The sequence below is a fragment of the Larimichthys crocea genome, chromosome XIII (assembly GCF_000972845.2).
Source record: "Larimichthys crocea isolate SSNF chromosome XIII, L_crocea_2.0, whole genome shotgun sequence".
Classification (NCBI taxonomy): Eukaryota; Metazoa; Chordata; class Actinopteri; family Sciaenidae; genus Larimichthys; species Larimichthys crocea.
The window spans coordinates 43,084,102-43,101,700 of NC_040023.1; the positions used below are offsets into that span (position 1 = coordinate 43,084,102).

General features: G+C 40.9%; 1 protein-coding gene across 1 annotated transcript in view; it reads left to right on the forward strand.

The window, feature by feature from the left end:
* Positions 1-15,509, forward strand: part of crybg2 (crystallin beta-gamma domain containing 2) — a 43,275-nt gene extending 27,766 nt beyond the window's left edge. The window contains exons 7-24 of the mRNA XM_027287197.1: positions 2,424-2,471; positions 4,478-4,596; positions 6,565-6,790; positions 8,915-9,054; positions 9,173-9,299; positions 9,376-9,411; positions 9,534-9,673; positions 9,829-9,955; positions 10,523-10,680; positions 10,776-10,902; positions 10,982-11,014; positions 11,815-11,927; positions 12,059-12,188; positions 12,275-12,414; positions 12,569-12,692; positions 13,379-13,543; positions 13,634-13,793; positions 14,476-15,509. Coding sequence (XP_027142998.1) covers positions 2,424-2,471; positions 4,478-4,596; positions 6,565-6,790; positions 8,915-9,054; positions 9,173-9,299; positions 9,376-9,411; positions 9,534-9,673; positions 9,829-9,955; positions 10,523-10,680; positions 10,776-10,902; positions 10,982-11,014; positions 11,815-11,927; positions 12,059-12,188; positions 12,275-12,414; positions 12,569-12,692; positions 13,379-13,543; positions 13,634-13,793; positions 14,476-14,564 — 2,202 coding nt within the window. The 3' untranslated portion in view covers positions 14,565-15,509. The remainder of the gene's footprint in view (positions 1-2,423; positions 2,472-4,477; positions 4,597-6,564; positions 6,791-8,914; positions 9,055-9,172; positions 9,300-9,375; positions 9,412-9,533; positions 9,674-9,828; positions 9,956-10,522; positions 10,681-10,775; positions 10,903-10,981; positions 11,015-11,814; positions 11,928-12,058; positions 12,189-12,274; positions 12,415-12,568; positions 12,693-13,378; positions 13,544-13,633; positions 13,794-14,475) is intronic.
* The last annotated feature ends 2,090 nt before the right edge of the window (positions 15,510-17,599 follow it).

The window sequence follows — 17,599 nt, forward strand, 5'->3', positions numbered from 1 at the left end:
TGTGTGTGTGTGTGTGTGTGTGTGAGTCCTCTCAGTCATATAATCCCGGCAGAAAACTTTCTGCTTCTCTGTTTTTTTCTCTTTCTGTCTCTGCACCCATTCCAGCTCTCTGTCTGTTCCTGCAGAGACACGGCCACACCTCGCCTTTTGTGTTCATCCTCACACTTCTTTACACTTGTTTGTTTAATATTTGATGAAGTGAAGTTGACATTTAAAGGCGCCAGGGTGCGAGAAGGTGACAAACTGATTATCTGTTCCCTCCTGTGAAGTTTCATTTGATTTGTCCATCAGCTGTCTGTGGCACATGTTCCTGCTTTTTTTTTTTTTTTTTTTGGAAAAGGTGATTTGCTGAAACTGCACATTCCATCTGTGATAACTAAATTTATGGGAGAGCAGATCTTGTGCCCAGGCTGCTGGGAGGGAAGGGAACCAAAGGGAGGAAAGTGTGATGAGTTTGTTTTTTAATTGGGCATCAAGGCAGCAGTAAACACATCTCTCACCATGAACCATGCGGATTGCAGACGTCGCTTTGAGCTGTCGTGAAAACAAGGAGCGTTAAAAAGTTAAAAATTAAGTATAAATGCAGAACATAGACAGACCTTCACCAGCTGCATACGTTTTTTTAAGGGAAATGCTGTTTATCATGCTGAGGCTGCACAACTAATTGTCATTACTTGTGTAAGCTAAGATAGCTCAGTTAGAGTTCTCTTTAGATCATTCAGCTGCCTTTGATGGCCTTCCAGAGCCACTCAGACCATCTCAGGAGGACTCATTGAAACCCTTAGTGATCATTACATCTTATCACCTCATTACATGAATGGCGTTTACATTTGAATCTATGCTCTTTATGATTTAGAGGCAGACACGTCAGTCCAGTGTGACACCTTCTAATAAGCAGATGCCATGCCACTCCTAAACTGTACATATCATTATGACGTGATATATATATATATATAATATAGTGTTCCATGGCAGTATTGACATTAGTTGCATTAGGCCTGCTGTGTTTTGCGAGTATTGTTTGCATAAATGTCTCTAATGAACAATGTGGCTCTTTGCTTTAAAACACTTGATTCTGTTGTCATGGAGAGCAGCAGACCAGTTCATTTCCAGGAGTAAAAGCAAAATGTTAACACTTCATGACTCAAAACACAGAAGCAGAAATTGACGGAATGAAGGAAGGAATGTGGTTTTATAGTGGTTTTGTGTGTGTTCTTGTGCGGTATCTCAATAATGCGTCACTGTTATTTACTAGGTCAGTGCTGAAAAGGCTGCAGACGGCCATTCAGCACCTCAGCATGCTTTCACCGAAACTAAAAAGCTCTTCTGTTGCACTTTAGGAAAGTCCAAATGTTAGTGTGTCCTGAAAGGTTAGTTACATTTGTCTGAGGCTGATTTTTATTTTCTTTTTATTTCATTAAAATGTATTTTATGACAAACTTTTCTAAGTTAAATGAGGCCAGAGACAGACACTAAAGACAATGAGATGAAATAGAAGCTTCTGGAGCAGGGCCTCTTTGGCTGGTAACATGAGCTCCATGATAACCTGTTTCCTACAGAGCTTTAAGAGAGGAGAGGCCAAGTGCTACCTGAAACCACACATACACACACACACACACAAACACACACACACACACACACACACACACACACACACACACACACACACACACACACACAAACCTCTCGAGTAAATCTATATGCAAATGACACTGTGCTAACCTGCTACCACATTCCAAGTTTCACAAGAAAACATCCCTAAATTCCAGCAGCATACCAGCCACACAGAAATGTAACACACACACACACACACACACACACACACACACGCACACACACACACACACACCCAGGTGAAACAGTGAGTTATTTCATCACTTCCTGGGTGCACGGTCCAGTTTTCAGGTGAGCTGTTGTTATCAGTGGGTAGCACTAGAAAAAAAACATCAGGTTAAACAGGTCGAGGGGAGGAAGGTATTCCTACCTGTCAAAGAGGTGCTTGTACTTGTCATTATGGATGTCCTCTGTCCTCGCCTCGCCTCTCTGACGGCCACAGAACCTGTTGAACAAGATAACATAAACATCAACAATGTGTATATTGTTTGACATTGAAATGAAGAGGCTATAAACTGTGTGTAATCTGAGGTTGTTGCATCATTAAATTTTAGATCTGGAATGATATATTGGCAAAACGTTTTCTGTAGATGAGGTCAGATCAAATAAATGTAATGTGTTGGGCTGTAACCATAAAATTGGTGATTAGTATTAACTTGTATACTAAGTTCAATGTTGAATCTGTATTCAGCACTCTGTCTTTGACCTTTTATCATATGAAGGAATTGTGTGTGTGTGTGTGTGTGTGTGTGTGTGTGTGTGTATATATTAAATAGTTTGCTAAAATATTTTTTTTTCTTCGTTCATAGCTCACTAAAGAGAAAGAACATGGGAAGCTCAATCCTCGTCCTGGAAAGGTAAGTCTCTGCACACAGACTACAGTACACTCTTTAGTGCACTTCATCCACAGTGCATCTGAGATATGTGTCCAAGTTCAGACAGCTCTGAAGAGCCACAGAGGAGGGATCCCTCTCCCAGGACGGACAGACGTGCAATGGATGTCACGTGTACAGAACAAATCAACACAAACATATTGTACAATTACAATGACTGACTAAATGACAATGAATTACAATGAATGATAAAATGACAATGAATTACAATGAATGATAAAATGACAATGAATCACAATGACTGATAAAATAACAATGAATTACAATGAATGATAAAATGACAATGAATCACAATGACTGATAAAATAACAATGAATTATAATGACTGACAAAATGACAATGAATTACAATGAATGATAAAATGATTACAGTAGCAGTGGAACCTGTGATAGAGATAGAGAGACACAGATGCACAGCAGCAGCAAATCATTAACTATAAACTGTAATGGAGATATGGTAACAATAATGACAGTAATAATATGTGTAGTGGACGTCGTGCAGGACCACAGCAGCAGCCACAATCCATGAGAACCTGCTGGACGACAGAGCACAGAAACTCCAGGGAAGAAGTTTAGTTAGTAACATGCATTAATGAGACATGTATTAGCAGTAGCACATTAACATGGTAATAGATTTTAAAGGTCCAGTGTGTCAGATTTTAGGAGGCTCAGAACAGACAAACTAGACCCCGACTTGAGACACTATGGTGTCTTTCGTGCTTTTCGTGGCCTCCAAATTTTCCCCCTCAGGGAAAGTTTCAGTCAGCAAGTATACCACAAGATGCAAAGCAGTATACAGTAAAATATTAGTTTCAGTCTCTTCTGTTTAAACTGTCAGTAGATAATGCATGTCATTGTAGAGTAGTTTTCTATCAGCTGTTTGTTGTTTCTCAGTGTGGATTGTGGTCTCATTGGATCTGGCATTATGCTATAACTCCTTCATTCACAGAGTATAGCTGCTTTACCTTTGAGGGGCGAAAGTCATCGCAACAAGACTCTCTGTACATTGTTCTTCTTTCGGTTAACATGTCCTCCCTTGAATGCTACTTCAAACCTTTTGTCAGCACACGCAGCAGACTGCCTGTCTAAACCTTTTGTTCCACAGCAGATAGACCAGGACCTCTGTGGAATTTCAGGCTCTGATTGATGTCATCAAACAACATACCTGCTACTTTTTGCCTATCCCAGGCCATGCACTTTAATCACTTTTAAATGTCAAACCTGCTCCTGCATGCAGCTGAGGAGTGTAGGTTTTCTCACTGAGATTGTTGAAGGTTCTTCAATGATGGAGGTGGAGCTGACATTTAGACTGAGCTCAGTATTCTTCCATGCTGCAGGGCCTGACTGGACCAAACATGTCTGCAGTGTAGACATGGAGCTGCTGTACTCACATTCATCTAATAACCACAAACTTCCCAATAAAGGAGAGCTATTCTTTTCATAAGCATTATAGGTTATGAACACTAATGATCCTACTGTGCAACTCTGTTGCCGTACTCTTACCGTGCACAGTGTCAGATGTCTTACAGGGATTAGCATGAAATTGAAGATTCATAATTGGATATGAAACTGAAGATAATACTACAGGACGATATTTGTTTCATTCTTTCATTTCCCATGATTGTATGAAGGATTCTCCAGCAGCACAGGTCGAACTTGCCTGCAGTTCTGTAATTCTTTTTTATTACTGTAATTTTATCCGGTCTGCTGCTGTATCATCCTCCCTGGCCTGGTATCTGATATTAAACTTGACTTTTTAGTCACCATATTTTATTTGAGAAATGTCTCTTATCATTCTGTTTGGAGAATAATGCCTTACAGAGGTTGCAGGGCTGGATAGTGAGCAGGAAACGCCCTACAGCCACAGAGCTGAGCCGACTTCACACCCTTACACCCTTAGCTGCCCTGCTGATAAAAATATGACTCCCCATTATTATTATATATCCTTACGTCTGTCAATGTTTTTACTAGATGTACATCTTTGACCGGCCAGGGATGTGTGGCCAGAGGATCGAGGTGCGCAGTGATGTCATCGATGCTACGCCGTGGGAACTGCAGGAGACCATCTCCATCAGGGTTGTCAGAGGAGGGTGAGTGTCTCTGGTCTCAGCTCTAGCTGTGTTCTAGTTTAACACTACAGACTCCTTGCAGTATCTATGTTTTTGTAGTTAGTATCCAAAAAATACTCTGACATAAGAGCCGCGGCGTTGAGTCAAAGAGACAGCAACATGTACCTGCAAAGATTTATTTGTTTTTGTAGTTTTGACTTCACTTTCTTTAGTTACTTCTCTAGTGTGAATACATGCTAAGAATTTGCATGTGTTAGCTTTAAGCAGCTAGAGTGAATCCATCACTAGCACAAATTCTAGCAGTAACACACACAGAATAAATCTGTCTTCCTCATGCCATCACCACATATTTGACACCCTGTTAAACCCAAGATCGAGATACTCTAAGATAGATAGGATGACACCTACATGTATGCATCTTGTTCTTCTTGATCTGTGAGGTGTGTTTTTCAAAAAAAAAAAAAACTTTCCCTGCATGCTGCATCAAAACAAAACAGCCACTGATACACTGCTGGCTGTCACAGATGCCTTCAATCGTTAACACACCCATGCTTGAGCTCAAAGACACACTTGTCTCAGAATGTGGAATGTTTTATCACACGCAGCCAACAGTGTGAACTAACACTGATGCTGTGCTGCTAATACCTTCATACAGGGAGATAATTATTCTGTCAACTCTCACATTACAGCACAAACCACAGTTAATTGTGGCATCATTAAATCTAGACTAACATCAAGTTTACTTTAATAAAACATTTACCTGCAGCTAGCTACCTCGGCTTCTTTCTCGTGGAATATTCCACGTTTTACTGCACCACATTTGTTTCACAGCTTCATCATGGTTAAACCTCTGCATCGTGTTGCAAATGTCTAGAAGTTGTCAGCGCCAAAGAGTACATTTAACTTCTTAGATTTCATTAAAATTACTAGAGACTAAAGGCTGAGCAGTGACCAGAAAGAATACAGCAGTGTTCTGGTTCCCTAGCACAGAAACAAGATGGTCCAATCATAGAAACATTGCAAAAAGATAAAGTCATTCATGTTTTTTCACTGAGTCACTCTTCTGTGTTTTGGCTCCCGTTGGTCCAAAATGCGACTGCTAGACTTCCAACTAACACACGTCATAGGCCACACATCACATTACAGCAGTGTTGGATAATCTGCACTGGTTACCAGTTGAATTAATCTAAAACGTATTTTCATAACCTATAAAGCATCCCTTGACCTCGGTTAGACCTCTGAGGTCAACTGACCAAGGCCTTTGTGTGGTCCTGAAATCTAGACCAAAGCTGACCGAGCTTTTGCAGTCGCATAGCTTCGAGTCAGTTCACCTGTGTTATGAGCACTTGTCCTGTGATGTATTTTTTTGTTTACTCGCTGTGTCATTCTTCTTCCTGTTTTTATTGTTTGATTTTCCTGTTCCAACATTCTAATGCTTGCATTTTACGGCACCTTGGAACTCTGCTTAAATAAAGTTTACTTTCTCACACTGTGGCCACTGCCAAGTGACAATTATGTGATCATGCTGAAGTCTTTTGTAACAGAAGCACAAGGTGCAGAAATGTCACGAAGTCAGTGAACTGTCAGTCTCACAGCATTATCTATGTAAAGTTTGGTAGCTAGCATTAGCCAACATGAGCTGCTGGTCATACCGAATGAGGCCGCAGAAGCACGTGCATGGAGTGTTTTAATTGATTTTTATTGTTTAATAATTAAACTGTGAGAGGGAGAAAGTGTTGTTTTGCCTTTGAAAAATATGTGATCGCTCTTCATTTAGTTGGACAGCAGCCACTGTGTGGAACAACACATCAAACAGTAGCATAACAATGAGAATAATGAGCTATTTTGCTTCCCAGCCCCGTTAGAGTAATGATGCAGAACAAAACATTTACAATACATTACAAGATCTATGATTTCTATTCAGATACATGATCATTTGAAGGAGGCTGTAACCTCACACCCTTTCTTTGCCTCTTTCCCTCACATCAGATGGGTGCTGTATGAGAAGCCCAACTTCAAAGGGGAGAAGATCGCTCTAGACGAGGGAGACATTGAACTCACTTACCCCTTCAACCCTCCAGAGGAGCAGCTGCAGGACGGACAGAAGGAGGGTGAAGAGCGGAAAGGAGAGCAGAACGGAGAAACAAGTGATGTGCAGACGGAGACCAAGCCGGCCAGGAAGTTCATTATTGGATCTGTCCGGAGAGCTGTGAGGGTAAGACAAACTCACACGCCTTCTGTTTAAATATGATCTGTGATAGAGTACACTGGAAATCCATGTTATTGTGGCCTGTCATAACATCATACTATCTGATCGGAATGCTGACAGTGACATGCTCTTTAACTCAGTAGCACCATCTAGTGTCAAAAGCAGGAGTGAGTACCTGTTGCTCTGACTCCCCACAAGTGTATCAGTGAACTCAAAATGCCCAAATTAAAGTAAACATGTAATTTTTCAGTTGAACTTTGTTCAGCTCTTCCATCTCTGAGTTTTTATACAACCCAAACCTTTCAGTGCTGCGTCAAAAGCACAGCTGTTCACACAGTTTGACAGCTTTTATGGATTCATTCCATGTATAATTCAACTGTGTTCAGATCCATCAGAACACAAACAAAAATATTTCAGGTGAACTCACATCAATGATGACTGGGTGGGACTGAGGTGGAAAATATGTTTTGGGTAATTAAGTATGGTATTTTGCTTATGTGGTATTTATATGGTGTATGGACTTGTTTTTTAATTCGCCCAAATAACACTGAAACCCATTGGCTGAACAAAGTTCTCAGTTGCCTGAACTCATTTAGCTAATTGTGCAGTCTGTTGTCACCTTAAACCATTTCACATGGTAGAACACAATGTGCAGATCTCACTTACACTTTCAGCAAAACTCTAAACACATTCAGCACTCTAATGTACATGGCATCCACACTGGTAAACAAGTGGCAAAAATTAAGTACAAATAAGACATGTCATTGATTAAACACAACCACTCAAAACTGATTTCACTTGTTTTAAATGATGTGACACAACCAATGTAAGCCAGTTCAGAGAGCAAACAGGTTGTTGAAGGTGGGAATGAGAAAGGCTGAGGTTGCAGGTTCATATCAACAAAGAACAAGAATTACAGTATCACAGAGACAAAGGATGAGTTTGTGAGATGCAGGGTACAGTACTGTAAAAACACAAGAAGGGAGGAAGAACCAAACAAACTGCAAAGAGCAAAGCAGAGTAGTCATTTCTGATCAATTTTGAGCTACTATGATGGAACTTGTTTTTGTTCATCAAAAGGCAATGACAGAAAATGTGTTTTCTATTATTTGGTGTATTGTTTATTGACTGCTTGATAGTGTACATCATTCTGATCGCTTTGTTTATGATTTGGTTTCGAGCACAGGTAAAACTGAGGAGTCAGAGGTTTTGTAAATAGTGTTTGAAGATGAGGTTTTGTGTTTAATGTTTTCAGAAAATGGAGAAACTGTAAAGCAATATATATTTTGATATTTTAGAAATGGTGACATCATATGTTCACCATTTGTCCATTAGAGAACTAACAGATTCATTTTTTTTATTTGTAAAATAACCTGCACAGAATTTCACAATTCTGTGAAAAGAGATTTTGTCTTTGAGCTTACGCCATATTAGATTTTTTTCCAGTCTTAAAAATCATTATCACCATAAAAAAGTTTTATTTTTGTTGTGGAGAAATAGCTGAAATCAGTAGCACCGGGTCAGGAGGGAAGAAAGCATTCAGGAGCCTCTGATGTCTTATGCTATAATATTTATTAAAGCTTTGCCAAAGAGAATCAGAGACATCCTCACATACAATCAGGTATGCATATGAGTCGGTCTCACATTCTGCCCAACTCATGCTGGTGGTCAGACTTTAAACCCTACAGATAACACCACACATACTGTACGCCCAGAAACAGTCAAAGAGAATGTTTTCCCCATGTTAGTGTTACTGTCAGCACATTCTGCTCTGTTCATGTTAATGGAACACCATCAGTTAGATATCTATCACGTCTCTGAAGACAACATTCAGTTTCTTCGGCCCTGGTCACCACAGTGTGGAGATAGGCTGGCACCTGCACTCCTCCAGCAATCCAAACAGCGGCCTCGCATACCAAAGAGAGAGAGTCTTCTCTGACATGACTTAGTGCTGTCACTGTCTATGACTCCAAGGCCCATGTGTGACCATGTGTAGCATAAGGATAGAAAATTCCATAACAATTTGGATTACAAAACTCACTGTTTGGTGTACATTTTTCCGCAGCAGCATTACAACCTGTTCTTTTCTCCATCACGTCACATGAATGGATGCTCTCTGTTCTCCCTCAGGACTACAGTGTTCCAGAAATCAGTCTGTTTCCAGAAGAGAACGCAGAAGGGAAGAAGGTTATCTTCAGAGACACGTCTGAAGATGCCAGGATCTTTGGCTTCCCCATCAAGGCTACGTCCATCATCATTAACGCTGGGCTGTGAGTTGTGAATCATGACTTCTGAGCAAATGTGTGGCAGTTGTCGTTAACGCTTCATTTAATCTGATTAGAAAACTATTTTCACATCACATTCCACTCACACTTCTCTCCTGCTCAGATGGCTCGTCTACGCACATCCCTTCTTCCAAGGTGTACCGCGAGTCTTGGAGGTAGGGGGGTACTCCAACCCTGCAGCCTGGGGAGTGGAACAGCCCTACGTGGCCTCACTACATCCACTCAAAGTAGTAAGTATCATTGTTGGAGGCATACACAAGCTGTGATTTTTTTCAGTTCATGAATTTATTTCTTTTTTCATCACAGGGTGAACCAAGAGTGGAAAATATGATTGAGCCAAAGGTAAGAAAGCACTGCTGCTGCTAATAATTTGCAGATCTGGGCATTGAGAGTGTAGCCATGCTACATTGACAGCTAGTATTGATTATCAGTGTTGATGATAATCAGTCACTCTTGGCCTCTAGATGGTTATCTATGACAAGCCGTACTTCACTGGGAAATCAAGGATCATAACCACCGACATGAAAGACTTCGTGACCAGGATAGACAGGCAGCAGACGGTCTTTATGTACAATGTGGGCTCCCTTAAAATCCTTGGAGGAATGTGAGTCCTGCTTTGCAATGTTTGTATTCACCATGGTGATCATTCATGAGACTGGTTGCAGTATAATATATAATAATATCAAACAAAGTCAAAGTAATTGTTGTATGATCAGACATGGGTGCTTTTTAAACCCGCTCCTCTCTCCGTTGCTGCAGCTGGGTAGGCTATGAGAAGGAGGGCTACCGCGGCCACCAGTACCTGCTGGAGGAGGGCGAGTACCACGACTGGAGGGTGTGGGGAGGCTGTAACTTTGAGCTGCGCTCCGTCAGGGTGATACGAGCAGTAAGTCGCTTGACATTTCACTGCAGTGTCTCTTAATAAGTTTTCATTTGAATGGTAATGATAATCCAGGCAAAGTGGAAGGTGTGGTGCCAAACTGTCAGTTTAAACAGGTGGTTTTTGTACCCACACATCAGCCACAGTACAGCAGAAAGAGGCACATCACTTCATGCTGTATTGTTCTGTGTGTGTGTTGCTGTAATGACCTGATTTCATCATTAAAGTCTTATCTAATTTAAAAAGTGATTAGATTAGATTGAAATAAAAAGTCACAACATCAGAGTTCAAATTTTAATTCAGATTTATTTATTTATATTCTCAGAATTTCCAATATAATAATGACAGACAATGGCACCCAGCAGGAATAACTTTCTCCTTGTAGAAATGCTGACTCATGCAGCACAAATGATCTCACACGCAAAGGGACCGCCATGAATCTAGTTCAGAATTTCACACATTTGTTTTTCCTTCCAGATGTGTTTGAATTCTAGATGCTTCCAGATGTTTTTCATTGGCACAGGCCTGAAGTGTATTTTAGGTAAATGAATCAATTTTTCTCCTCTTCTACAGGACCTGTCAGACCCCATGATGGTGATGTTTGAACAGCCAGAAGAAGAGCAGGAGGGCTTGCAGGAGGAGAACACGTTCGAGGTGACGGAGGCCATTCCTGACGTTGAACTGTTTGAGTACAAAACCTCCACGCGCTCCGTCCACGTACTCAGCGGGGCGTAAGTCCACAAATACTACTATCACATGTGGGTACATCAGTAATTGGAGTGTTCTGTGTTGCAGTAATCCAGTAAACTGTTTGTTTTCATTGCAGGTGGATAGCTTACTCCCATGTGGACTTCTCTGGGAACCAGTACATCTTAGAGAAGGGCTTCTACAATAACTATGCTGACTGGGGTTCTGATGACAATCGTATCTGCTCAGTGCAGCCCATCCTGCTGGTGAGGACACACACCTATCAGCAACATGTGATGTGTGTGACTGTGCTGATGTTGTGCTCACATTTTGTTTTGTTTTTAGGCTCCACGTGACGGGTCAAGGATCAGGAATGAGGTGACTACATTCTCTTGACATTCTCAGTTTGTCGTTGTTTCATGTTGTTTTGTCATTGATAGTAATAAATAGTGCACATTATCTGCAGCTTTATCTCACTTAGATGTGATATTTGCTGTGATTTGATTTTTGGAGAGGGAAGAATACATTTCACACACATCTTTAATGCCCAAGCAGCTGCAGAGAGTTTTGTAACTCATAAACTATGACAGCAATCATTTTCAATTCAGTTTTATTTATATAGCACCAAATCGTAACAAAAGTTATCTCATGACACTACAGAGAAGGTCTAGACCGTACTCTTTGTAATATTATCTTCCACCATGAGCACGCACTTTTAACAGTGGTGAGGAAAACTTCCTTTTATAACAGGTAGAAACCTTGAAAAAGATGAAAATAATTAAAAGAATAAAAGGCTACAGGGGGGTGGACATGCAGTGGTTAGCACTGTCGCCTCACAGCAAGAAGGTTCCTGGTTTGAACCCCAGCTGGGGCCTTCCTGTGTGGAGTCTGCATGTTCTCCCAGTCCCTCTGGGTGGGTTCTCTCCGGGTCCAAAGACATGCACTTAACAGGTTAATTGGTGAATGGTTGTTTGTCTCTATGTGCCCTGTGATGAGCTGGTGACTTGACCAGGGAGTACCCACCTCTTGCCCTAAATCAGCTGGGATAGGCTCCAGCCCCACCGTGACCCTGATGAGAAGAAGAGGTTACAGATAACAGATGGAAAGGCTTCAGGCTTCAGGTCATTAATGTGTTAGTCTAATCTCTCTCTTTCGGTTCCTGTGTCTCTGTCTGTCAGGTAATATTGTACTCTGAACCAGACTTTCAGGGCGAGTGTCACGCCTTTGACCGCAACCAGGAAGCAGTGTCAGAAAAACTACTGACCAAGTCCTGTCGAGTGTCAGGAGGAAGGTGAGGAGCCCCAAAAAAGAAAGAAAGCAAATAATAATGTGTAAAAATGGACAAAAAATTAGCATGATGGTGAAGTGTGGAGGGATGTTATGAGATTGGGGGTTGAAAAGTTCATCTCTTCCATGTTTCAGCTGGGTGCTCTACGGGGATGAACGGTTCTCTGGGAACTTGTATGTTCTATCCGAAGGAGACTACCCCAATTTAACCAGCATGGGATGTCAGCCTGACTTCAAAATCCGCTCGATAAAGACCGTGCCAATGGTGAGAAAGCACTCAAATATAAAGAAAAAACTGTCTGTATTCTTTCCTCTGTCCACCTCTGAACCTTCTCCTCTGTCCCTGTCTAGACATTCTCAGTTCCTTCCATCTCTCTGTTTGGTCTCGAGTGTCTGGAGGGCAGAGAGCTCACTACAGACACAGAGATCATCAGCATGGTTGAAGAGGGCTTGAACAACCACATTCTGTCTGTCAGAGTGAACAGAGGCTGGTAAGTGTTTGTCTGCGAGCGTCTGGCCATTCACAGTTTGCATGTTTGCATGTGACTGTCTGACTTACACGTCAGTCAGACAGTCAGCTGGTGAATACCAAATGAAATGATGCTGAAATGCTCGCCTGGCATCACCTTGTCTCTTTCTTTGCAGCTGGGTGATATGTGAACACAGCAACTACAGGGGGCGCCAATTCCTTCTGGAACCAATCGAAATCACCAACTGGTTAAAGTATAGCTCACTGCAGACTGTTGGCTCAATGTACCCAGTCAGACAGGTGTGTTAAATGTATTCGCACTAAGGTGTATGATTTTTACACCCTCTTTTTAACAACAGAGCCATAAAATAAACATTAAAATGCAAAAAAAAACATGCAAAATACATGTCACTTGTGACCTTTTGTTTCATGATGCAACATAAGGTGTGTAGTGCATTAGTTGACTGAAGTTATTATTTAAAAAGTTGAATTTGTCTTAATTTTGGGTAAAGAATCAATAAATAAAGGGCATAATCCGGAAGTCCTATGATTAGCTGGTGGCACTGATTCTGATCCTCCCTTGACATATCTGGCGTCTGCTTTCCCGAACACAGAGGTCATATTTAGCAGTAGAAAAGTTTATACCCTGAATAAGAATTATGGAATATTAAATGTGATGATTTGCTCAGAGTGTGACACCAAGATCTAGTGTGCAGTGTTATTATCTCACCACATAAACGTGTCAGCGAAACACTGCAGAGTTTCATGCTTTCCCAGCACTTAATTAACATCTCTAACAGCAAAGTTGACACCACAGCTGGAAAAATCTTGTTTGGCATAATGCTCTTGAAAGAAGTGGAAATGATTTGAATGAATAATTTAACTGATCACATGTGCTGTGCCTTTGATATTCAGTAAGATGATTTAGCCGCGCAGGGTCTTCAAGGATTCACTGACATGTGACTGTTCTTTGTTACCTCCTGCAGAAGCGCCGCTTCTTCCGCATCAAGAACAAAGAGAGAGGTCACTTCATGTCTGTCCAGGGCGGCGTGGAGGAAATGAAAACGGGACGGGTGGTGGTGACCCCAGAGGTGGAGGTGGAGCACATGAGCGACATCTGGTTCTATCGGGATGGCCTCATCAAGAACAAGGTAATGCATGATTAAAGCCTGAACATAATCTTTGTGAGCGTGCTAACACTGAGCTGGTTTAACCATTTTGCTGTAATGTGTGTGCTGTAGCTGTCCCCGACCATGAGCCTTCAGGTGATGGGCAACATTGAGCCGGCAGCCAAGGTGGTTTTGTGGACAGAGAACCGGCAGCCTATCCAGACGTGGACAGCCAAGATGAGAGGCCTCATTACCAGCCTTACTTTCCCTGGCATGGTTCTGGATGTCAAAGGTATGAGAGGAAAACATGGGCACTGATAACATGATATTTGCATGCATTTGCATATTCAACATTGAACTGAGCCCTGAGGTGAAATGGTGAGCTCTCCGTGGGTGTTCTGTGCCTCTTGCCCAATGTCAATGTCAATTGACTGCACGCTTCCTTTAATATGCTAAAAATGAATGCAAAGAAAAAGTCGTTTAAGTTTCCAGGGCTGGAATTTGCATCAGCAAAAAAAAAAAAAAAACTCACTTATGTTCCTCGTAGCTAGTAAGTAAAAAGACCCGTCAGTGGAAGAAATTGAGTTAAAGTACAGTATCAACTAAATGCACTCAGAGTGTTACATATTACTCTATATTTTATTGTACTATCATTATTGTTATATTTTATGTGTAAGTTGGTAGAGGAGGATCATCTACTGATCACAGGGTCGGTGGCTCAATCCCCACCTCCTCCTGTCCACGTGTTAAAGTATGAGACTCCAGGGCTCTCTAAAGGGATTTGCATTTCTGATTGCTGCCTAGATAAAAGGCGAGTGTTGTGACAGAAAAGGCATCTATAATCAAATATGGCGATGGTCAGATTATGCCGAGTTGGGCCAGCCTGGAATGTAGCTGTGGAGACACCTACAAGGAGCAGCTAAAAGGTGTATTTGGTGAAAGTTTTTCAGCAATCCTCTTTTCCTTTCCTTCAGGTGGCAAAACTTATGACAAGGACCACGTGGTGATTTTGCCGGAGAATGACGAGAGGCCGAGCCAGCAGTGGGAGATAGAGCTGCTGTAACCTGCCGCTGTCAAAGCCTCGGGTTTCTCTTCGCTCAGCTTTCCTCAGCAGTGCATCCACAGTGCTTGCCTGTACAGCTCCAGAATACTCTCTACATATACTGGGAAACAACACTCCCACTGCCTTATGATGTCTTTTATTTCACTGCCTCCTACTCTGTGATCCATGTAACTAGTATGAACATTGTAACAGCAAGAATACAATGAAGCAATAGAAGCCCTGAAGAGCTGCACCAGTCAGTTTAGTGCTTTGCAGAGATTTGTTAGTTTGTACACACTTTCTCCGAGTCAGATCATGATTTTGTGGAAAAAAGTGCCTTGTCTTGCTGCAGCAGCTGGGTTCATCACATGAGTTGGATAACTGTAGTTTTGAGGATTTACTGAACTACCATACAGAAATCTAGCACAGGATTGTATGTGGTGTGGTTCAAGCCTGCTGTTCATCATTTGAGTATTCAAACTAGAATCCCTGTTCGTATGATATCAGGCTCATGCAAACTTCCTGCCTGTAGAAGCACCTGTTGTTGATGCTTTCATAACTTTGTTTACAATGGAGCAAACCAAGTTTTAGATGCCTCTGGACATTGTTTTCCTGTGAATAGCAAGTGGCTATCAATGTTTTACACAGATAGCAGACGAATGAAGCCAAATGAATGCGCAACGTGCAAGAAATGTATGCTCTGCTTTTTTCTAAAGGTATTTTTTATATGTGTTGTTTGTAACAATGTTTGTTTCATGGGAGATCTGCAGTATATCACATTGCTTTGTGCGGTGCAATGAAAATGGGTTGTGTGTGTGTCCAGTTATTCGAGTCAAATTGTTACACAAACAATGTATGTTACCTTCACCAGTTGTATATTAATATTTGATACAGAAGAAATCATATAAAATGTTATGTAAGAGGGGAGTGGTTTTAAAGTATTGAATAAAAAAATGTTAAATAAAACAAAGCTGACATTTATTTCAAAAGAATTGCATCAAATGTTGTTGCATTATGTGCTAAATAAACTGTTTCCAACCACTAAAAACAGATGTTTTAGCACAGCAGCATCTTCCCTTAACACTGTCTGTAGATCTGATCAGCCTAACCCTAACCCTAACCCAGAGTCAAAGAGGTCACATACACTAAAAAGTTTGTGACGGATGAATGCACCAAAAATGCACTCTAACATTTACAGGTGAACTTCATTTGACCTTCTCTAAACTTTTGAATGCACATGTACAACTGTTCAGTGTTTCAGTACTTATTGCATAACATGCTGTTCTCTAACAGTTAAATCAAATTTTATTTCTATAGCCCAAAGTCACAAAGTACATTTGCCTCTGAGGGCTTTACAATCTGTGCAGGGAGTGACACCCTCTGTCCTTAGACCCTCGGTTCGAGTGAGGAAAAACTTCCCCACAAAAAACTTTAACAGGGAAAAAAGGTGGAAGAAACCTCAGGAAGAGCCACAGAGGAGGGATCCCTCTCCCAGGACGGACAGACGTGCAATAGATGTCACGTGTACAGAACAAATCAACAGAGAGAGACAGAGAGTCTAATCCTATGGCAGCTATAAGCTTTATCAAAAAGGAAAGTCTTAAGTCTACTCTTAAAAGTGTTGAACGTGTCTGCCTCCTGAACCCAGAATGGTAGTTTGTTCCACAGAAGAGGAGCCTGATAGCTGAAAGCTCTGGCTCCCAATCTACTTTTGGAGACTATAGGAACCACAAGGAACCCAGCATCCTGAGAGCGCAGTGTTCTAGAGGGGTAGTAAGGTACTATGAGCTCTTTTAGATATGATGGTGCCTGACCATGAAGAGCTTTGTAAGTAAGGAGAAGAATTTTAAATTCTATTCTACATTTAATTGGTAGCCAATGCAAGGAAGCCAAAATGGGAGAGATGTGATCTCTGATCTTGGTTCCTGTTCCGAACACGTGCAGCAGCATTCTGAAAAGCACAAGTGTCTGATCCATGAATGGAAAAAAAACAGTCAAATATCCCTAACCGCTCTGTGTGTAGTGTACAGTAGATGTCCAGCTCATCTCTTTTATGCAGCACTCATAGCAAGAAAAAAAAACGCATGAGGATCAGGAAACTACAGATTTCATGTCTGTCTGTCTTAGCCTCTACATTAAGGGATTCTTTTTTTATTTAATCTATATTAAATGTTTTCATACTCTCTTCTATTCAGTTTCAGGGGAAATATCAGAATAATTATGTATTTCTAGAGAAAATTATTTTCTGAGATGCACCAGGCCAACAGGAAGGACACAACATGCAAAATGGAAAAGAGTATTTATTCTTTATATTTATATCTCACTGAGATATGCAACATTTAAATAATTACTAATTAATAAATTCATAAATGAAGAGAAATACTAAAAACAAAATCCTCATCCTGATTATTCCTTGGATGACACATTTCTATTGTAGTTTCATTGAACTTTTAATTACACTCAATGATTATAGTTATATATGATTATAATTATAGTTTGGAGGCCTTTTCAGATCTGTGTCTTGTGCAGGATGTTCAACTCTTTAAGAAGCCTTTCAACTCATTTTCCCACTGACACACACATCACCTGTTTTAAATGAAGATTTAACTGCTTTCAGTGGTTACACAACAACTACCTTTATGTGTAACAACACTCCAGCTGCTTTCAATCACACTGATATTTCAGTTGTTTCTCTTCAAATGACACTCAGATGAAATTAACACAAACTTCATTCAGTGCTTTGACACGATTCAGTTCCTTCAGCACTTCCTTTTAAACTGTGTTTGTATTTTTAGTTTCAGCAGTAAAGTTCATTTACTACGTGTACAAGTTGAAGGAGCTGTTGTTGTCGATCAGCTTTGTTTGTAATAACCACACAGGACTCATATTTCTGTGTGCTCTGCAGGTTAGCAGCAGGTAGAAGCAACACGGAGGAGTGAACAGGATCGGTTTCATTATGCTCAGTCAGGTGGTATATGTCATCTGTTGGAAATAACTTTCTGAGCAAATTATTGAATGAATCTTTCTGTGTGACATCATATTTTATATGACCTGTA